Source organism: Antrostomus carolinensis, unplaced genomic scaffold (genome assembly GCF_000700745.2).
Source record: "Antrostomus carolinensis isolate BGI_N321 unplaced genomic scaffold, ASM70074v2 scaffold6710, whole genome shotgun sequence".
In the NCBI taxonomy this organism is placed as follows: Eukaryota; Metazoa; Chordata; class Aves; order Caprimulgiformes; family Caprimulgidae; genus Antrostomus; species Antrostomus carolinensis.
Genome location: NW_010290466.1, coordinates 95,462 through 119,384, shown reverse-complemented (window position 1 = coordinate 119,384; position 23,923 = coordinate 95,462). Strand labels below are relative to the sequence as shown.

General features: G+C 35.7%; 1 protein-coding gene across 1 annotated transcript in view; it reads right to left on the bottom strand.

Annotated features, from left to right (window-relative positions):
• Positions 1 to 74: 74 nt before the first annotated feature.
• The window catches only part of LOC104529063 (sodium-driven chloride bicarbonate exchanger), a gene marked incomplete at its 3' end in the record, with an annotated part of 83,128 nt that continues 59,279 nt past the window's right edge, over positions 75 to 23,923 (bottom strand). Inside the window, exons 6-13 of the mRNA XM_029086310.1 lie at positions 21,202 to 21,390; positions 9,747 to 9,838; positions 5,157 to 5,314; positions 3,343 to 3,430; positions 2,683 to 2,829; positions 1,980 to 2,080; positions 385 to 559; positions 75 to 208 (exon numbers count right to left, since the gene is read on the bottom strand). Of these exons, the coding sequence (XP_028942143.1) occupies positions 75 to 208; positions 385 to 559; positions 1,980 to 2,080; positions 2,683 to 2,829; positions 3,343 to 3,430; positions 5,157 to 5,314; positions 9,747 to 9,838; positions 21,202 to 21,390 (1,084 nt within the window). The remainder of the gene's footprint in view (positions 209 to 384; positions 560 to 1,979; positions 2,081 to 2,682; positions 2,830 to 3,342; positions 3,431 to 5,156; positions 5,315 to 9,746; positions 9,839 to 21,201; positions 21,391 to 23,923) is intronic.

Genomic DNA, 23,923 nt, shown 5'->3' with positions numbered 1-23,923 from the left:
GCATGCGGTTATTCCTCCCCAGATGAAGGACCCTACACTTGGTCTTGTTGAACCTCATCATGACCTTCACTTACTTGCAAAATTTGAACAAGATCTTCTCAAACACTAAAACTGGTCCTGTGCTGCCAAGTATTGTGAGAGGCTGTCCACCAAAGAGAGAGTAGGCAATTCCAGTCATGGATGCTCCAAACAGCGATTCTATTGCACTCTGAATATGATACAGAGAAAAGTGTCCATAAATTTTCAAACAGGTTCTTTTTGCAATGTCTTCTAAACAAACATTGAAATATCAATATTTAAAGGTGATTCATGCAACAGTAAGAAAGTACTAACCACAAACCTAGGAATCTAAGTTTGTTTTAAAAGTTCTGATTTAACACATACTATACGACCTTCAGTTGCTTCTCCCAGCAGACCACCAAATGTGATGACAGGAGACATGCAAGCACAGTAGAGAAACAAAAAAGATGCCAGACACTGCAGACTGAGAGCATCCCTGAAGTCACTCCAGAAGAAGGGAGCTTTTCTTTTTATATCTAAAATCAATCCTCCGAAAAATCTAAAAAACAAAACCAGAAGAGAACAAATTAATGGAAAAGACATATCAAACTTTCTTCCACAGTATTGCTTTAAATATACTGTAGAGAAGCTATTGTTCCTTGATCAAATGATACATACTCTTACAATTCATCTTTCCCAGAAAAAAGTTTCTGGGAACTCTGTTTTGATAACTTTAAACAGGAAATTGTACTTTTAAAACAAACTAATTTGCATGTTTCCTTTATAAAATCTTAATCTAATCATCCAGACTCAAAACTTCTGAACATTTTTTAGCTAACATGCATAAAACCCTATTATTTGGTATGTGAAATAATTCTTTTCATTTGTTTAATTAGAGAGCTACTACAGTGAAACCTCTACAAGTACCCATTTGCCCACATGTCTACATACAGAGCTTCACATTTTTTATTTGAGAACCTGTTCCTAAATAAACTTGATGATAGAACTGAATGTAGGCCACATTTTCCAAGGACAAGAACTGTCATCTTTTGTCATTTACACTACGCTAAATATAATCAAATATTTAGGGACAGATGGTCTCTTACAATATACCGCAAAGTTAAAGTAAACATCCTCACAGTGCTCTTTTTCTCACAGGCACCTGATGTATCAGATGTTGCAGGGGTAAAAAGGAAGACCAAGTGCTATTACCTCTTAAATATTAGAATGATCTTTCAAGCTGTCAGTTACTAGGTTCACCAGTGAGAGAACAGCTTACAGCCAGACTGGCCATCACCTCCTCTACCTCACTGTGTACACCAACACTGCAGCTGAATCTTTAGCCTTATGCAGGTAGAAATGATATTTAAATATCAAGAGGCAGCAAGGTAAAAGAACAGTCTATCACACAACTACACTGCACTAAGGCAACCACTGACAGCTGATGTGCTTACACCATACCATATTAGATGAGAGAGCGTTAAGTATTCCTTGGGGCAAATTCTTCCTTCCGTGTATATTGCAGCCACTGTGGTAATCACAGCCTCATGTACCAGGACATATCATGGCTTACTGAGGTAAAAAAGAAACGCTAGAGCTGCACAACCCAGAAACTTCAACTACAAAATAGTTGTAAGCATTCATAATACATGGCACAAGACTACCCCCAATTTTTCCTTCGTGCTATACAGAAATAAGAAATGTTAATCAAGCTGAACAGAGGTCTGACCTTTTTAAAGAATAGAGAAAGGAGCTTGCAATAAATACAATGTGAAAACTCAAATCCTCTTGCCCTCTCCCTCTCTCTGCAAATTAGCATGTATTATCCTTTTCAGCTATGTGGTACACAAATCAGGAAAAATGCCTCAAAAAAAAAATCATATGCCAAGCCAGTCATTTGAGGAAGAACCAGACCACTGTGATTCCCTTGGAGGTGCATCACTTAGAACACTTAATATTTGGCATATGTTTTCACTAACTTTCCAGTGCGTTGCAGTTCTGGTCCAGAGTGTCCTCCAGGTTGTTCTGTGTCCCCATGGGCTGCAGTCCCATTTGGCACTCCTGGGATCTTACGCTTCTCCTACCAGAAGGAAAAGATACTTCTCATGGGTCTTAGTAACCAAAACACAATTTTAGCAGAAGAAATGGGTTTTGAGAGTTGAAAGATGTGTAAATTTTATTGTAAGATTCATCAACATAATCGCTTCATATGCTGTAGAGGAGTTCTATAAAAGGAAATAGTAGAAGGAATTGTTGTCTAAGAAATTTAAAATTTAAATAACTGATCACAAAAAATCCTGTATCAGAAAACAGTTTAAAGAGTAGCAAGCCAGGCTGCTTTGATCATTTCTTGCAATAAACTTAGAACAAAAGCATACCACGGCTCTTTGGAATAATCAAAGATGCTTATGACTAACTACCCCTGAATTTAAGATCTTTAGATACAACTATCTGTTTTTATTCAGCAGAGACCTAGCACTGAACTACAGGAAATGTCATCCCTAAGACAAAGGTTCTCTTAAAGCAAGCTAACAAAAAAAAAAAAGAAAAAAAGAGAAAAAAAAAAAAGCATGCAAAATGTTTCTAGTGACTCAGCTAAGTGCTAAACTAATGAGACTTAATTCTACCTAGCAAAAATTCATCAGAACTTTTAAAAGTGTCTGAATTTTAACAAGTACAAACCTGAGAAGGAACATTTTTAGGTGGTTCTATTCGAATTGTTGGGTCCCACTCTCCAGGGGGGAGAACAGTAACTTGATCAAGAAACTCATCAATTCCCGACACCAAGTCATTGCGGTCTTTTGCTTTGTAAGCAACATCATGGAACACCTGTGAAAAAGAGAGACGTGTATATGGGAGGAAAAAGAGATGGGGAAAGGAATACTCTCCTAACATTTTTCATGATGGCCTCCTTTCTCTGAAATAGAATGCCACTTCATGCAGTTCCCATGAAACAAACAAAGTCAGCTTCAACTGACTTGGGTTTCTGGTATATAGTTTTCACAGAAGTTCCAGCTGCTATAGAAAAAGATCCTTATGGGTGCTAAACATCCTAGAGATTTTACAGTTTAAAACACAATTCATTCCACTGGAAAGTAACTGTGTAAAATGCTATCTTCTCAGTGAAGATATCCTTCATGTGATTATTGTCTCTCATTTTGTTATCTCCTTATGGCAGTATAATCTGGGCTGTGACAAGATCATTAAATGAACTGGAATGCTATTCGTGCATCATCAGAATGATTAGCCACATTTCATCTGGACAATTCCACACTGGAGATTCCCTATTACACCTCTTCAGACAGTAAAAAATGACTAAAACCAAGCCATGAATAAAAATACCTCATCTGTCATTAGTGTTCCAATTGATCTTCCAATCTCATGGTATTGTTGCCCCTTACCCAGTGGTCCAAGAAGAATAAACAAAAATCTGTAAATAAAAGTTAAATTAAAAAAATTGTAAAGGATAGATCATTGAAAGTAACTATACAAGCTACAGAAATACTCATTTAAAAATTGGACTAGAAAAACCTGTAAGACAAATATTATATATAATCTCCTTCAAGATCTTCACACATAGCATTTAAACATGAAGCTCTGGTTAGAAAAAATGCGAAAATAACTTCCAAAAATATGTCATGAGCTTCAAAATCAGACTTGACTGAGAGTATCAAAATCTCTTTAGATAACAAATCTTATCTTGCATAACAAATATATGCAATTATTACCTACCTACAGAACACTAACATTAATCTATTTAAATCTGTTAATTCAACAAAATTGACTGTTTTATGGTAGCACTATTATTATAGTATTGGGGAAGTGAAATTATCCTTGAATAAAAATAATTTTTAAATCATTCTTACTCCTATTAAGGCTCTAGATAGTCTCTACTCTAGGCTTGGGCCTCATGAGGTTCTGTAATATCCAGAGGATAGGTTCAAATGAAATAAATGAAGTTCTCAGTTTTTCTAAAATGCAAAAGACAACTTTTTGACTAACAATATTTTTCTAAAAATAAATATTTTTGCATAAATCCTTAATTTTCCTAATTTCTAATAATTTAATTTTATTTTGGCCAAAAATGAAGAAATCTGTTGTTTTCCTTATGGCAGGTTTTTCTGGAGGGAAATTGTTGGAGGTTATGAGAAAACCAAGTTAAAGAAAATTTTATACTGTTTATCTGACTAGGAGGAAGAATCTGAGTCTCAGCACTGCATTTCATAGCATAACACTCCTTCCTGAGTGTCACAAAGAAGTGGAATGCACTACTACCATCTGTCAGAATTCTACCTTTATAGGAACTGAAAGAGGGAAGGGGAAAGAGACACAGAATATGTGTACAAACACACGCACAAATTAAAAAAATAAAATTTAAAAAAAGAGAGACTGCAATAATAGTTAAGTCGATGAATTCAGATATGGAAGAATCACTTTGCAGTTTTCATCTGAATCAACCCCAGTAGGAAACAATATATCTGTAGGCCTACTTAAACACTGTCTATTTGAATACAACGTCTATTTTAGACATTTTTTTTTTAAAGTCCTCATAATTTGTTCTCAAAACCAAAGTACTTAATCAGAAAAAGTTTAAACTTAGAAAAAATTAAGCTAATAAAAATTAATGGTTAGAAGTCATATTCACTACCATGCAAGCATCTACAAAGTAACTTTTATAGAGAAGCATGATATTCACAGCATGTTCTTTAACCATTCACCATCCCTAGTCAATTAAATCACACAGTGGTTTTTTTTCCCTTTACTTAATTCCTTCTTCATTTTTTCCTTCTGGACATAATTATGCACCATCACACAAGTAATTTCAGTTCCAGATGAAATATTCTAAGAAGCTGAATACGTCACCTTAGTACTTTATCTACAGTATTACCAGTCTGCATAGAACAAACTGTGTGTTGTAACCTAACAAGCTATCACTTCTACTTCTGCGAAGAATTATTATCTGCACACTCAAATGGTATGCTTCTGAATATATCCATACATCATTTAAAGATGAGTGGAAAGATGTCTCTAAGAGATGTCTTTGTTAAAGAAAGAATCAAATTCGTAACTCAAGAAATTATGAACATTGAAAGTCACATCACCCTTTCTCCACAAGGTACTCAGAAAAATATAAAGAGAAATAAACTTAACTGTACCTTGTTGGAATTGGAACTTCAGCTAGTCCTGTAAGCAGCACTGCAGGGGATAACCTAACAAAAGCAACAACAGCACGGTCCAGGAACTCCAGTTCACCAACTAAGATGTTTGATGCTTCAGCTCCAGGTGGTATCTTCTTCATAAAGTGTAGGTCAACCTGGAAAAAGTATATTAAATTACAATTTAAAAGTTATTCACAGGGATTTTTTTTACCCCTGTTTTGTTGACAGAAACTTTCTAGTTACTGCAATATAATCTTAGTTATTTCAATGACACAGTTTCTACTATTCTTGTCTGTTGAATAATTTTTTTAAATAAAAAAACCAAACAACTAGTCTTTCATTATCTGACTAATTTTTCTTGGAAACATAGTTAAAGTACTGCAGAATTAATTTATAAAAACAACAAATCACATTCAAAACCTTTTTAAGAATACAGTATTAATTTCCTATTAATACATGTTATCAATAATCATAACAGCATGAAAAATTCGTAACAGAATCAGTAATTCATAAAAACAGAAGAAATTAAGACATCTTATTTTTCCATAATTAACAATTCTGGAAATCATTAATTCATAGCTCATAGCTGATGTATTATAATCTCAATGAGAAGAACAAGTTCCACTACACATAATTTTCTTTCTACTACTCTATGTGAGATGTATTTTTCTTTTTGGATTTAAAGGAAGACAGTTGCCCTTCTGCTGAAAATGACAGAAAATAAGCTATGCCCATGACTGTCTCAACAGTAAACTGAAAGAGCTAAGCAGAATAAAAACTCTGGAGTTTTAAGGCAGTGATGTTGACTTTTACAAGGAGGGTAGTTGACTTTTACAAGGAGGGTACGAAAAGACAGAGAAACAGCTTCATCATTAGAATGCTATATAAGCTCAAGGTATTTGCCTAGGAATGTGTTCATTTGTATTTATTTCCTCAGTATCAGTCTAGAGTTTACCCTGCAACAAAGATCGACATGGAGTAATAAAGTATATAATGTATGTTTGATTTCATTATGCACCAGTATTGTCTACATTTCAAAATGCATGAATTTTGTCATTTGCTTTCCTTTTATTAATCTAAACACAACAACAGCAACGAAATCCAATATAAACTGTTAAAGTGGACCATTTTAATGTCTATCTTACAGCCATCTGTCAGTACTAGTTTGCATAGTTTTTGGTAATATTTAGAAAATTGTTTTCTTGCAAATGGCTCTGGCACTAAATCAGAATTCAGATATAACACAGTTGCCTGTGTAATGAAATTTTATTTTTCCAAGATCACAAAGAGATATCTAATGCTACCTTAAGCTAATACAGAATGACAGCCAAACACTTCACAAAGTTAAACAAGCATCAAATCAACCTGGAAGGCTGGAGTCCAAATACTTTTTCAAGGTAAAGAATCAATGAGGTAAATTCTATTCCTCACTCAAATCACAAAATAACTCTCCATGGGTAAATACAAAACCCAAAGAGATGCACTATGCATCTAATTTTGGTGCTACAGGTCATTTACAGTTGAGAACAAGGAAGTAGTCTTTCAGGCAAATAGCAATGTGCATTCTGAACCAAGTTCATCTTGTGAATGGATTTCACGTGTAATGTCTCCTGTACAACATGCTACAGTTGTCACCTTAAGGTCCCACTAACATATAGATCACAGGATCAAGATTCAAATCTGAAATAAACATGCAGTCTCCTGTCTACCAGAAAGTATTTCCAGATATGTTTCCTGTACTATTTATCAGCTTGAGATACAAAAATCTTTTAGGTAGTGAACTGAGCTCCAATTAAAAGGCAAGAAGCTGGCAGAGAAGCATCAAACTGGGCAAATACACTCAAACCCCAGGTGTCGCTTCTGCTACATAACAAGAGCAGAGGCAGCCCTGGAGTGAGTTTGGGGCAATGGCAGAAGCTGTATCCTTTGCATGCCCCATCTAACCTATCCATCATACACCTCTTATCCCAAGAGGTTTTCAGCTGGATAGACCTCATATTTATATTGATCTTCACCCTAACCTGAGCCACATTCATGACTAAATAGTCCCAGCAAGCTTCAATTAAACATAAAACTAACATGGCAACCACTCCCCTCCAGAGCAACTCAAGGACTGAAAAGGGTGGTGGGGGCCTCCCCCAGAATCAAACATAAATTGACATTAAAACAAATGGAAGATACCCAACAACACTTCTTAGGAAAGCCCTGACACATATTAATCAAATTTATTTATAAGCAGGCCCAAGCACTATTCAAAAACAAGTCAATTATTTCACATGTTATTTGAAAGAGCAAACTCTTGTCAGTATGGGACCGGGGTTTGATTCAGAAATCCTTTTTCCATGTGGAGCATAGGAACATTACCATGGGAAGGGACATGGGTGCAGCTCATATTTCAGGACAACTAGGGTTCCCTTCAGCCTCTGGCATAAGAACCAGAGACCAGCCAGATGCAGTTGTTAACCTGCCAACCCATCCTGCTCAGACATAAGATAAAGTGGTGCTGTGACAGATCACCTCCATATCACCCCAGGTCTACTTGGCATCCCCAGAAAAAGAGGACTGACACATTTACAAAGACAAACTACATCAGAAACTATGTCTGCCTCTTTGTGCTACTGAAGTAACATTCAAGACAGCTTTTAGTGCCATGACTCACATTATTCATAAACAGATATCAATAAAATCAACAGGCTCAGTGCCGTATTCAGATTAAGCCAGCTTTCTGAATCAACTCCAAAATTTGGAATATCGGAAGTAGCCCAAGGGAGATAGATTAGCAAGGAGAGAATGTGTGAGGTAGTCAAAGGTGCTTTTTTGTAAAAGAAAAATGAAATTCATATGTGGAACAAAATTGGAGCAAGAAATCACAATACTCAAGAGAAAAACAGTGTACTGCTCTACTTTCCTCTCTATCTGTGCATATAATTCCAATTATAACCATTCAGAGTTACTGCAATAGCACATTTCAAGGGGAAATTGTACTTTACTTATGCCTCTTCAAAAAGATAAATGGGTCTATTTAAAGGCAGTCAAAAAAGGTATTTAGATTACAATCCTTTACTGTTATTTCATTCCTGCAAACAAAAGTTGTTCCTTTCATATTCCTGACATTCTCGTTGATATCTAACGCTGAGGTGGCTGAGGCTAGCCAAAAGATGACACATTGATCTCTTCTCAGGCCAGTTTAAATAGGAAGAGCTCTTTTGATCAGCAAATCTGCAGCAATACAGAAATAGTGAGTGAAGGATCAAATGATGCAGCCTCCATTCTTGTTTAACAGGAACATCATGCAGCTAGATAACGGACTGGGATTTTGATCCTACAACAATCAAAGCAATTGGGGAAACATGCAACAAGTCACGTCGTTCCCTTTGGGTTGTTATATGAGTTTCATCTCCACACAGCTTAGTTTTGAATAGACAGCTTTATTTATATTAGGTATCCTTAACAAAATTTTACATCTTGTTATTAGAACACCTGCCAAAACAACTAGTTTTAGTTAACACTTTTAATATCAATATCAGGAAATCAAAATCATACTTGACTTTTAAAGCATTATAATCTTAGTTTTAAATATTTTTAGTATTAGCATTAAATTTTTAACAACTTGTTACTGTTTACAGATCTCCTTTCTACCTGTGTAGAGATGTGGTCCATAATACACCCCCAATCCCCAGTTTAATGTATTTCTAATACATTAGAAAGTCAGCCTCCTTTCTAATCACTGTCTTTAACAAAAAGATCTGTTTCCCATCCTTATTTCAGCCATATACCAATCCTAGTCTGGCATGTTCAGTCAAGAATTCAAATGGTGCAAATAGCTACTGCTGCTAGGAAACAAGTCTGGCACCAGATGGAGCAATCACATAACTACTTTTAGCTCAGCTGCACTAACATTAAGATTCAACAGACTCAAAGTGCTGTTCTTCAGAATTTTGGTTTAAATCACCTTTCTTCACTTACTCAACCTTTGTTGTATTAATGTGTCAGCTGAAGTCATCTATTCCTGTCAGGTCTGTCATCCGTATCTAATGTGACAGTTTGTTTTAGGAACATACAGACTTCTTAAACAAATTGGGATTCTCCTTTACATTAGAGCTGAGAAGCTGTTTGCTTTTCTTTGCTATCTAACATTGAACTGTCATTGCAATCTCCACTACTGAACAGTTAACATCTTTTGTGAAGTGTACTGAAATATCTTGGCTTGCCAGAAGAATTAAGTTATAGGTTTACAGAAACACATTCTGTTTGAGACATCTGGAATCCACGATATTCAGGTTATAAAAAGCACAGTCTGCATTCAAGCCCTACATCTACAAAAAGTAAAAATCCGAGAGGTAAATCTGAGTTCTAAGGATCCTGAATCACTTTCCTATTTAGATAATTTTCTGTTAATTTGTAAAAATTCCCCCTACAAATATCCACCTATGATATTGTCATGCAATAAATGTATCTATGTTCCTAAATTGAGAAAATAAAATTTGCACTTCACAGCTTTTCCTGATACACATGGATCCATTTTATTTAATTTAAAAGATCCACTTGGTAGTCAGGAAGCTCTCTTCACCATCAGCGAACACTTACCTTGCTAAAATCAACAGTGCTGTTTTCTCTGCTCACATCATTTTTGTTTTCAATACAGGCTGGAGCAGACTGTGGGGAAACGAACTGACCTGCTAAAAAAAATACCATTATTACAGAATACTAACAATTACTTCTATAAATAAAGCGGTGTCTAATTAAATAGTTGTTAAAGAACTACATACATTTGATATCAAATGTATATGAAGCATCTAAACATGGCATTTTAATTAAAGACTTATTGAGAATAACACATTCTTAAAAGACAGAACATTTATCACGTGCAGTTAGGAATGGGAGAATGTAATTCAGAAAATGTAGAAGATACTCTTGAATACTGGAAGGCAAACTTTCTATGCCAATTAAAGCTTACAATTTTTAAGATATTACATCTGACGTAAATCCTGCATTCATACAGTTTTTGTACGTAAATTGAGGAGCTGCCAATTTGGGGCAATATCTGTCTACGAGAATGCTCCTCACTGAATAAAACAGGATTAATAATTTCCATAAATTTACTCATGTGTATAAGAATGTCCTCGTTATAGCAACAACTAAAAAACGCAACATAAAAGTATACTGCTACAAAAATAGATTAATTAGAAATAAAGATTATTTAAAAATTTAGAATTAAACAATGTGATTATTGACATACATAAAACAAACGTTTCAGCAAACACATTTTCAAAAAATACCAGTGAGGATTTAGCAAAGTATTTTACAGAAGTTTTAAAAATATCTCAAGATGAGAATAAAAGTTTAAACATGCCTCAGTCTCACGTAAGCAAACAGTAAGCCTTGTGACCAACAAAATTTTGCCAACAAAAGCTCAAAAAGAAAAACAGCATTAAGTAAAACATGTATGTCACATAAAGCATATTTTTACTTAATACCAACATTGCCCCAGTGCATGGCCAGAAGCCACCACACACACGCTGAGGGAGTGGGGCTGGCAGTAGGGCAGCACACAAACCCCGCAGGGTGATGGTCCATTCCCCGCTTGCTTTCACTCCTCCCTCCCCAGCATGGCAGGAGCCACACACAGTGCTGAACACTACAACAAACTACAAGAAGAAGTACCAAATATATGAGCCAACTATCTTTTACTGCCCTAACACATACCCAGGAATAACTACAGAGTCCAACTGGCCCAGAGTCAGCATCTCGTGCCCAGCATATATTTGTTTCCATAGCAAATAGTCTCTCATATGACTGAGAAATGATGATATGAAAACATTGGTTCTGGTGAAAATCAACCTAAACTTGCACAGTAACAAAGACCATATGTTCATGATACTTGAAGACAGTCAGAAAGTCCTAAGCTAGGCAACTATCTGGGCAATTAAAAAAGCCATGGTGTGTCCCTTCACACCACTGTTAACACAAGTTTGCAGTCCAAGCATGTCCTCAGTCACAGCCAGGAAACAGCGCTTCGCAGGATCCAGTCTGAACAGCACAGGAGACTTGTAAGGCTATCTCAACCACTGCCAAAATACTGAAGTATCCAGCTTCTGTCACAGCTGAGTGCTACAGTATGAGCACAGCTGAGCACACCCTGTCTAAGTCTGGTCATGATCACCCAGTTGAAACACGTGCTCAAAGAAAAGTTTGGTTTTCATGAAAATCAACATCTCGTTTTCCACTAGGCAAATTTCCCATGACACAAAACAGTTTTTAGACTCTTGTGCTTCATCCTGGTAGCATAGCCAGTGAGATTTCACTTTGATTAGGAAGTAGAGGAACAGAATGTTGTAAAATATATTGCTAGAGATCTTATTATTAAATGTATCAATCTAAAAAATGTAAATATTTCCATTTTCTCTCTGATGCAGGGTGACAGATCAAAGCAAGAATAGAAATTAGGGCTTTTGTTCAGTGCTACAGTGAAATAAACACAGAATGGCAAAACACCAGACATGACAAGCATGTTAACCTTACTGAGTGGATAAAATAAGTCAGGATTAGAATTTATGTATGACAAGAATAAAGGATTGATTTCAGAAAGCAACATATTAATGTAACTTAAAGGAATTCACATTAAAAAGACTATTAATCCCTAAATGTCACAAGAGACAACTTTTGCAAATTGGAAGCCAGAAATTATTAAATATGTATAATATTACCATAAATGGTCATTCAATTTGTCTGTTTTAATTAGAACTTTAAAAAACCCCACTGAGTTCCATCACTGTTACACAACCACCTTTACACTATGTATCCCCATACACTACTTCACACTGTAATTTTTTTCTCTATTGTTTATTTAGCAGTCTTAGAATTTCTTTTACAGAAATCATCCTGTGGTATTAGAGCTATCAAAAATAATTAACATATAAATATGATTTCTGTAGTATTTTGGAAACAAAAAAAACCTTCCACTAATCCTAGCAGAGAAGCCATAAAATCCTCACAGAAAATTTCTGCCCTAACCTACTCCCAGAAAACTTTAAATCTAGTAATACTAAACCTTCTTAGCTCTTAATTTCGTTTTAGACACTCTTCTATATTCTATGATCTCTATAAAGGAAAACACTTGTAATAATTACTCATACTAGTACACATACTATGTTATAAAGACGTTACAGGAAAGCAACAGAAATAGCAGTTCATTATCTTTCTGTTGCTAATTAGGGATTTACACATTTTTTATCTGGACTCAAAAATTCAAGAAAATGAGAGCAGGGATATCTGCCAGGGAGATAAAAATATTGACCAACAAAGGAGTCAGAGCATGGACCACCTGTTATAAATACTGAAATTTTAACATCCTAATTGGAGGTGTAAAAAGCCGCTAGGCAATTAGCATAACAGTCCAAAGTCCAATGTTTAACTTTTAAACATTGTGTCCACTTTTATTTTAGGAGAAAAATATATAAAAATATTCATAGTAGGAAATAAAAGCCACAACCAGTAAGTATGTGAGGTTTATAAGAATAGCATATGTTCTTTTTCTGTGCCAGCAGAAGACCTCAAACTTTGATTTACCCATATGCTGGAGTAATCTGAAAGAACACAAGTTTTACCTTGAGGCAGTAAGAGATGTTTAAATAGCTCTGCGACTTAGAGACAGCTTTCTGGAACTTGGAACAAGAAGTTTGTTTTTTTTTACTGTATTGAATAACAACCAAAGATACAAGGTAGAGAAGACAGGTAATTTCACTTTTCACATGATAGTCATGGGGAAAGTTTTTTAAAGACCATTTTAAACTAGGAATGCATGTTTCTTATGCAACAGTACAGTCAGTAAAATGCAAATCTGGAACTCGATCTCTGTGGGTCCCTTCAACAGAAAAGTAGACAAAAATGTACTGTTTTGGAGAGATTTTTGGTCCTATACACACTTAGTTTGTTCAATGTCTGTATATTTTGCACTAGATAATAGGTAGATGCAATGTTATGGAGAAGGAGAAGGACTGTAACGATACATGCTTATTTTTATATTTGGTAGCTTCCTCTACTTCTGAGCTATGAAATCCCCAAAATTAATAAATTAATTTAATTTTGTATATAATTTCACATTGACTTAAAGGAGATGCCTTTGGGCTGAATACTGTTAAGCACATGAGTAATTCCCAATGGGGTAGGATCAAAAACATACTGATGGCAACCTAGTGAACATTTGCATCACCATGCTACACTGGTTTTCCAATGGCATTAGAAATACTCAGTTTACTAAAGCATGTTGGCAACTAAATACATGCTTTACCCTCAAGTTGTTTTTAATTTCAGCAACTGATTGTTTTCTCTGAATAAAGGACATAGTTCTTGGCACCGTGATGATCCCATGAAGTAACAATCAAAAGAGCTATGTGAATGAAGAGGGGAGCTGTCCCATCATACCTAGACTAAAGCAAAAACCAAACAAATAAAAACATTTCCTCTCTGATTTCCACCACAACATCAACAGTCACGACTGCATCAAACTGCCTCTGGAATACAGGTACCCTAAATCCAAGTTTTCTCCAAATTTATCTTTATAATGTGGGAGCCTTCAAAGCACTATGTGCAAAAGGAGGAAAACAAACAATCAAAAAACCTAACACCAAATCCTAACTAGCCAGGCTTTAAATACCTACTCTGAGAAAAAAACTTGCAATGGTTTATTGCTTCTTGAGTTGGCAATACGGGGTTTAGGCTGCTAAGAATGGTGAAGGCATAAACCATCAACTCCTTGTAAGACAGAATAAGAGCAGCAACAGCCTCTTCATTTGTTCAGGTCCTCCATGCCCTGTCCTTGCTAGCTCCATTTCAGCTCTCTCAAGTAAAATGTTTATTTACACATTGTATGTGATAAATACAGTATTTTATTTTTGGGGAGTGCAATGTAGTACTCTGAGTCCTTACAAACCTAAAGTTTAAAAGCCTTGATTTACCCTGCATTCCATCTATATAAAGCATCTGAAGAGCTGCATTCTTTGAGAATTCAGCAGGGAGCCATTCGGATTTTTTAAAGCATCAGGCAATCCAAAGTACAATGTGGTATCATTGAAATATGCAGCCTACATACATAGGAACTTAATACCTAACAGATAAAACCACACTAAAATGGCTGTTATGGCTTATCTATGTATTAAAAAGACAATACCAGTACAGTCTTTAAATTTTACTTTAAATTGCTTTACATAAAAAATGAGTGTTTTTTTTCAGATAATGTGATATTGCCAGAGCTTTGAATAGAGCAAGAATTCATACAAAATATATTGTCATGCAAAGCCAAGCCACTTAAACATCAAAATCCACCAAAATAAGGTCCATATTTGTTACCCTAATAGAAGTTTGCATCTGCAGAGAGAGCTTAACATTTTGAGACTGTCTTGCCAAATTGAAAAACAAACAAACAAACAAACAGTAAATTAATGTCACATGCAACGTACTCTTACTCCCTAAATTTTAAAGCTCATGACAGTTAACTGTGCATTGTATTTATTAATCAAAATCCAAGAGGTGTCCAGAATGCCAATGACAAAACCCAAGAATAATGTATACAGATAAAAATCACACTTAATAGAAACAAACTGCATGCAACTGATACATCAAAGGAAACTGAATGAGAAAAGTTGCTTATGTTTCTAAACCATGTAGATTTCTTCCCATTCAGGAAAAAAAAAAAAAAATAAATCTGATTTGCAAGCCAGCTATAACAATCTTGTGGCTTTTCACTGCAACTAGTCACTAATTTTCCAAACCTAAATGGACACACTGTCCAGATCAAAAATCAAGGATTGAAAAACAGTAAGTTTTCTTAAGTATATTGTAAAATTCTAATATAAGAGCAGTGATTTCATCTTTGCAGGCTGACTTGTGTATGTATTTTTAGGCTTCTTGATGCTTAACATTTTAAATGGGTGGAGAACCATGTCACTCCCATTGTACCTGTGTAACTGCAAGCAGATTTGGTGCTCACTAATGATGCATAATTTAAGAGGATGAGGAAGAAGTCACTTTACTTGTTTTTCTAATGCTAGGCCTGAATCTCAAGCATAATTCACATGAAGTCATGCAGTTTTAACTAAAATGCTCCGACTTGCAGTTCTATAAATTAATTTAAGAAAATTAACTCATAAAGAAATTGAATTTTTTTTTCACCCAAAACAATATAATTCCACACAAGCTTCTCTTAAGCGTGCCACAACTGCTGACAAAGGCCTGACGTATTTTTTTAATCACTATAGCAAGAAGTTGCATGCTGTCAAGAAAGTGAGGTGAAGACATGGGTGTACATTTGAAGTGATCTGAAGCCCAAGCAAGAATAGGTATTTATACTACCTCTGAACCTTCAGGGAGTTTACAGAACCCAAAGGATAGGAGATGAAGAAGATACAGAGATGAGATGAGCCTGTTAGAGACAGACACAACAAAGACAGAGCAAAATAAAGAAATACAGAGATGAATGATACAGTTTTATACATACAGATTACACATTTTATCATGGGTAAATGTGGAGAAAGAAAGAGTAAATATCAGAAGAAAATGTTTGCAAATACAAGTTATATTTTAGTAATATAAAAACCTGCAGATAATACAAGTTAATTGAAATACATACATTCAAGAAGAATATAAAACAAGAAATAGAACATTAGCTAATTTCAGCTAGAATTAACTGTCTTTGAGTTTGCCTTCTCTTCTGATCCAGACCTAATACTGTCAGAAAACTTGGGTATATAAATGGCATTTATTGTGACTTATTCCCAAAACAAAGGAACACAGTCACGTACCTAGGAATGCCTCCCCACCCTTTTCATATGGCTGCAAGTAACATCCATCTCTCTCCACGTGGTAGTATTGACATCAGATTTTCACACGCTATAAGCTAGCTCTGAGTTATGGCATAAATGCTTCAACTGATGTTTAGGAGAGATTAGGAAACTGAGAAAAGTAACAAACATCATCACATAACCGTTAACTTAGACCTACTGGGATACTAAAGCTTACTATCCTAAATTAGACACCCAAGCATAGTCTTAAACACCTCCACATGTGCTCATACTGACATAAAACAACGAAGAACTCCAAAAAACTGGGAAAAAGCTTGAAAAAGAACATGTCAAAATGAACTGCTCCAGCAGCTCACGCTGTTAACTCTGAAGATGTCCAATTTAATATGCCATTGCTTTCTTCAAGCTCATTGGCATACTGATAAACCTCTCATTGAAATTTCAGAACTTCTCAAAATCAGACATGGTGTGTGGCATAATGCAATTTTTACACTAATAATGTGTCTGCTCTGGCATCAAGGGAGAAGAAGCAGTTATAAATGGCATAGGTATGGAACAGAAAATGGGCACAAGATCACGTTGTTATGGATAAAGAACACTTCAGAAAGGTACATGGAAATACAATTTACAAGTCACTCATCCTGCAATGCTCCTCTGCTCTAGTTCCTTCCTCTTCAACTTTAACCAGTAAAAGGTGTTAGACCTCAATATATATACACGTATATACACACACGTACTTTGAAGTCTAGACTAAAAGTGAAATAGCCAGTCAAAAATCCAAAAAAAATTACATTATGAAAACCGCTTTTCCTAACTACATTTTCATCAAATCAGTTACTTTTCCATGCCACACACGCTTAAATTCTGAATCGCAGAAGCTTTTATAAAAGGGAAGAGGCTTCTGAAATTATTTTAGCATTCCTCTAACAATAGAAAGGTGTTGTACATTTGCAATTGTCTTTGGCTTTTTAGACCATTTCATAGGAATTTACAGACAGAGTTCTCTGGTATCAGAGTGAAAAACCTATTGATCTCAATAAAAATAAGATTAATTGCTTTACAAACCAAACTTTCTAAAGATGATTTATGAATGACAAAAACATATTTTTACCTGCCTTTTACAGTGTGTATGCTAAAATTACTTGCCAATTACTATTTTGGGTATTTGGTGTCAAATTAGACTTTAAAAAAAAAAATTACCATTTTTCCTACTCTTATGCCAAATTTGACTGTTGGTTTTTATTGGAACATCAAAAGCAGGCTTTTAATTCTCACAGTTTTGATGCTTAATGAAAAGTGAAAGTTAAACACAGCATGTCAGCATTAAAAATGCATCATAAATCCATAGCACCCTGACATCTTAGCCCTGCAGAGGATGTGAAGAAAAGCCATTGTAAACAAAAGACAATACTACTAAATACAAAGCAAATTAATTAGATAGTCTAATAGACACTTAAACAAAGGAAAAATAAAGAGAGAACATATGTACAACTGTCTTCCAGCAAAGACATCACAGTGGGCTGTCAGCAGCACAGTCATATATTGAATTTAAGTTTATGTCTTCATTTTCAGACTTTGTTCCAGAATATCTGGGAACTGATACACTGATAAGCTAGCACAGTCAAAACTTGGACAAGAAGGTGCTCTGCATCCTCAGCTGCACCACATAACCCAGATGGCAAGGACTTACGGCTCCGAGCCACCTATTTTACAAACTACAGACTGCTAAGGGCTGTTATCAGTTAAACTGTCTACACAAAACCCAAATTTAACCAAATCAAGAATTTCCGTTTGTGCAGAAAAGGTGTCCGAGTTCCCCCGCCTCCTTTCAACAGGGACAAGTAAGTGGCCCTTCTAAAGCTCCTGGCACTTGCTGTTCCTGCAAACTCTGATCTCTGATAGGGGGGAACTGAACTGTAAAAGCTCATCAGTAGTACCTGACATGATCTGGTTTTCTCCCTGCAGTCTTCTAGGAATTAAGCTTCTCATCCAGAAAGTAAAAGAAATAATAAAATATTTTACTATTTTAATGCATTTTTGTATTAAAGAGAGGACAATATTGCTACTGTTGTCAATATAGGGAAAATTTTATGTACATACATTCTACACAATGTTTGTGAACAAATGGGAATAATCAGACTAAAATGATGCCTTGATTGCATTTTACCAGTTTGTCCTCAGGAAACAAAGATGTGTCTCGCAGCACACTCTTCACTATAATAGAAGGTCTTTACAGCCCTTAATTTTGCTTTCTTTTACACATATTAAGCTGATTTTTCTTTTGCTTTCACCTGATCCAAAGTTATGTTTTAACAACTTATTTTTGTACTATTAGAAGAAGCTTGTACAGACGCTCCATGGCAGTCTAAAAGAGAAATACATAGCTGCAGTGAGCATAACACTGTAGCTGAACTCTAGCATTTGGGTCATGAGGCAATAGCAGAAGAAAATTCTCAGAAACCTCACTGCTACCCCTGGCCAAGCTTCTAAGGACAGCAGAATTCTTGAAAGCTGAGCATTTCAGTGTATACTCCTGCATAATTTACACACCACGTACTATGACAAGTTACCCAGGAGAAAGAAAAAACTAAAAGTATGAGGTAGTAGTCAGTGTGCCTGAAATTAGGCAGTTCTCCAGAATCATCCCTTTCCCCAGTCCTTTAATCCCAGAGTATTGGGGCAATAGTTGCCACTCAAGTCCATTGAGCCGCTTATTTGCTGTTGTCTTGAAAAGGGGAAAAAAATTGATTCCTTCCAAAACCAAAAAGTTAAGACCGAATTTTCCTCTTCTAAAGCTAACACTGATTTTAGTACAATTCAGCCAATAAAATAAGATTCAGACTTTTAACGTAACAGGGTAATGGATGGTAAGAGAGAAACTTAAAATAAACCAATCCCTCTTTGCTTTATCACAGGGCCATCATCCATTTTGAAGAGGACAGTGCAGGAGACTGCCAAATGTTCACTAGTACATAAAGATGCAAGTAGAAGAGTAATGCTTCAAACTAATTTAAAGACATCTGTGTCCAAAAAGACTGGGTTCAGAACTCTTCACTGTAATTGAGATAAAAAGCTGATTTACCTTTGTATAAATGTTCGTAAAATTATTTATATTTGTATTGTTTATGGCACATTTAACTTAATTTAAATTAACATAGTGAAAGTGACTAAGTGATATTTTTAACCAGGGGTTAGAGTGCTCTGAGGCATCTTTACATAAGCACATGAACTGGAATCCAGTAGTTTTCATTTTGCAAAATACGCACAGACAAATGAACACCTGTGTGCCTCACTAACTTACAGAATCACTTAACCACTGAGTATATAAAATTAGTGTGTTTAATATGGACTTAGATGCTGTCCTGACCAGAATCTATTTTGGGGGGAATTAGACAGAGATATGAAGGTTCGTAGAAGAAACTTTGGTACAAGTGAGATGTTTCTGGAGTGAATTACTGCATCAGTTCCAGTAACAGACACAGAAAGCTACTGAAATTGAGCTTAAGATACTTTCACAGCTTCCCCTGAGGGGTCTTTTTAAGGAGACCTACTGCTTATTTGTTATATAAGATCTTGTGCAAAAAGCTTACAGAATGCAAGCTACCATCTTGCATCCTGTGGAAACTGAGGAATAGGAGTATTATAGCACTAACTTTCTTAAGTGTTCCCTGAATATTTGTTTAAAGTCATCTGCAAGAGTTGCACAAATCAACAGAGAAGTTGCCTTAAAAATTATGGAAAATCATCCTACTTACTTTTACTCTTGTGCATCTATATGCATAATCACACACATCTTAATAAATATTATTTTTTCTTTACTAATTAAAATTGTATTTTGATCTAATTGTATATTTCTAACTAATAACCTCTTCAGATGAAATTATACGTTGCTTTTTTAGATGCGAGTCTTCCTCGGGGAAGTGGCTAGATTTAGAAGTACCTATTAAAACTTCATATGGCAATGACTGAAACAACGGGTCATTCCCTGAAACCAAAGTTAACCTTTATACCAACAGCCTAATTTTTCCAGATCAGTCACACTACTACTCTTTACCCTTCTGCCCTATGTGTCACAGTACACAACTGCCTTTTGCACCCTGCACCTTCCCTGTGCTATGGCTGTTAATTCACTCCCCACTTCCCAGGGTGACAGGGTCGCTCAAAAGGGCCCTGAACCAGAGAGACAGCAGAAGGGACTGAGATTTCATTAAAGCTAAGGTGATTTCTGAAATAAGAGTCATTATAGTCCAATGGTGTTCAGACAAAAATGTGGGTATTGTGATGATAGTGGATAGAGGCTCAGTAATTCTGCAATGTATAATTCTAGTGAATTAATTGTAAATATTTGCAAAATTTGGCTGCAAGTTTCATAACACAAGCTTGTGTTTATGTAAATAAAGAAGGGGCAATCAGAAATTATCGTTCATTATTATTAACCTACAAAAACAGTACAGCCTAGAAAGGTTTCTGTAAAAGCAAGAAAGAAAAAAGTTAAACCAATATTTTACTGTAGAACCACTCCGCAAACATCCTCTCTTATTTTCATTTACAAGATTTTCCAAAAAGCAATTTTCTGAAAGAACAAGGTGCATTTCTTGTTTCATCTCTCTAACAGTGTAATCTTGAAAATGTTTTTCTCATTTTTCAGTGTCTCAAACTCAGCTACGAAATGTGAAGCACTAGTTGAACACCAGCTAATGCATACCCTGTCATACACTTAGGAACTATTCCAACAATCCATTACATTTTAACTAAATAGGCCCTGAATAGTCAACAGAAGTCAAAAATAGTCAAATCACTTTTCTGGCACTAACAGAGCACATCGACAGTTCAGAGCAACACTGTGCAAAGATGCTCAAGCTCAGTCTGAAGGATCGCACAGAGTGCCTAAAGCACCACAAGTGTACTTGAGCTGTGCTGCACCATGGCTAACGTGCCATGCCAATTACCCAGGACAGAATGTCACGCTAACACAGCTACCCTGCTTCCAATACCTGAGCTAGTCCCTTTGAGTATCTCTGCACAGCCCAGTATTGTGCAGGATACCTGAATTTCACATTTAAATAGGTGTGCTACTGAATGCATAAAAGAAACCACTCTCATGTAGAATGCACCACTTTTACACAGTAGCTTTTCAGAGCAGATTCACACTGAGTTCAAGTTGTGGGTACAAAGTGCATGTGATCCTGAACAAGCAGGTAAAGCTCTGAAAGCTCAAAATGCAAAATAAAACAATGCATTACCATTTTTATCCATGGAATGGGGCTCAGACTGCTTCTTTCCAATATCAGCAAAGGATCTCACAATTGGGATCCGGTTGCTCAGCTTCTTCTGGTTCTGATGGTGATGCTGTTTCAGTAATGCCTCATGCACTCTGTGACGAACATCCTCACTGAGCTGCCCAGAACCCACCTGCTGGTCCAGAATCATATCTGAAAATATATGCATAAACAGAATAAGAGAGAGGAAAGATTAAATATTTTATTTTTTTAATTTCAATAAAAATTAGTACACTACAGGATTACAGATCAAATGTAGGAGTTCCTGTAATGCAATAGAATTAAATGGTAAGTTTTATCTGGAAGTGTATCACTCTCAAAAGAAAAATAAATGAAAAATGATGCTACTAATGTAAAAAAGTCAATCCCTCAAAAGATATGCAGTTCCTAAATTAAGGTCACCTATGTAACTCTGAAGTCAGTCCCTAAGCACTCCCATACACAATGCATTTAAACTCAGGATTATGATGTGTGTGAGGTGTCTTTTTTTTTCCAAACAACCCCTACCCTATTTGCTACAAAGGACTGGCATGCTGTCAGGTAATATCTTTTTTATTCCCCTTACACTTACCACAAGAGATCACAGTCTAGCTCTTTATTTCTTGTAATTGTAGTTACAATACTTTCAGTACAATATAAAGAAATTTCAGATAGAACAATACAGGAAAATGTGCTGCATTATTTGCAAATATTTAATAGGATCTCATTCTACTGCACAATGTACATGTTCCTGCAAGAGAATGATTACATTTCACATGAGTGAAAATTATCTCCCTGCTAAGAAATTACAACCATTTTTGCAGTCCATTGGCAGAAAATACTCCTGCATATTCATATTCAAAACCATTTGTAAACATGTGCATTATATATTTCAAACGGGAAAGAATTGTTGAGAATTTTGCAGGATTTTAAAAAATTATTATTTTGGGAACTCATGTTAGCAACAGTAATAAAAACAGAAAAAGAAAGGGAAACAAAATTCTGTATCAAAGTAAAACAGCATTTAAGTACACACCGTCTTTGCATATCCATTGGAAGAAACTGTGCTGCACAAAAGTAGTGTTATAATAAGCTGAGTCACAAACTCCTTGTACTGAAAATTCAGAAAGCTCATAATTCTGTGCTGGGAGTCAGATTAGTATCTACTAGTAAACTCAGTGGAAAAGAAAGAAGATAATTGCCAAGAGCAAGAGAAAAGAAGAGAGATAATAAAAGGCATTAAATAATTACACTGGTTAAAAGCAGAGTTTAATTGCTAACAGTCAGCCATGCACTGCATATACATTTAAAAAACAACAGTTTTTCTGAAGTTTTCAATATCCATATAACAAGCCAACGTATCGCATTCATAGCTACTTTAAGAGCTGAATAACAAATTACCTGCATGTTTCATTTACTATGGAGAGGCTACCAACAAAGTTGCATTTCTATGACTACACACACACAAAAAAGACATGGCCAGGTCCAAAACTAAATGCAGCTGTCAACAGATGCAAACATGAGAGATGTATCCACATCTCACAATGAAGAGTGATGCAGAGGTTTTCGACATTACCTTTGACCCTCTCTAGCAATGACATTCTGTGCAATACTAACAATGGTGTTGACTGAACAGCTCACACTGAAGAGTAATACTCCCTGGTGGTGAGCCTAAATTAATAAAACCTGTCATTGGGTTGCTTCACTGGACTCTGAAGGGAACTTTTATCTCAAGGGTTAACTCGAACACCATCAGGTCAGTTATGTCTACAGTCCTAGTCTAGACAAACACAGTTTTTCTATTATTCTAGATACTCATGGAAGAGATAGAGAGGCACAACAACAAGATGAATGACAGAAAGGCAAAAGAGAAGGTAACAAAAGTTCAAGAGAAAGTCTTCAGTAGAATATTTTCAGAAGAATCCAAGAATTTGCAACACATGAGGAAAAAAAAAAACAAAGTTCCAGTTGTAAGAAAAATACTCATTTTCCTGCTCAGCTCTACTGCCTTTTGAGGAGCTGTCTCTGCCCTGAGGATAAGACTATCTTATCTTCCCTTTAGATAGCCTTAGAACATGAATTTGCTTGTCAAGTTTCCAAAAACAGGCCCATACTTTTTGTAGCACGACAGGGGAACTTCAGAGGAAAAAAAAAAAAATAATAAATATGTAACTTGGGACATCTGTGCTAAAAGCACAATCAAAACGTTCCTCTCCCACATCCTTTTTAATTCTGCTGATGAAAACACATTGTAGAAGACGCAAAACCAAAGATTACCTTCTTTGAGTTGCTCTAAGACAGAAATCAAAAGGAAGAGCTGAAAAAAAGGACTCCTCTAGAGCAGGCAAATTTAGGGTTATGGTCATCACCTTGCTTACACCAGTGGAACTCCACTTGTATGGTGTCTTTCCTGGAATTACAGGATTTTCCATATTAAAAATTAAAATATATTAACTGCTGAGGATGATGTCAATATTTAGGATGATCCACTCAAAGAGTGAAAATGCCAGGAAAAAGAAAATCATATCCCTACTCTCTTCCTTGTCTAGATGCTCTGCTAGATGTGTTAACAGTCACACAAGCCATGGAGTTGGCACCAGTGGGGTGACTAACAATTTTTATTTCCTGACAAACTGAGAACAAAGTGGCTTACCTTGACTTTTCTTTTTTTACAACTTCCTCTTTACTGTAGCACCTTTGCCACATG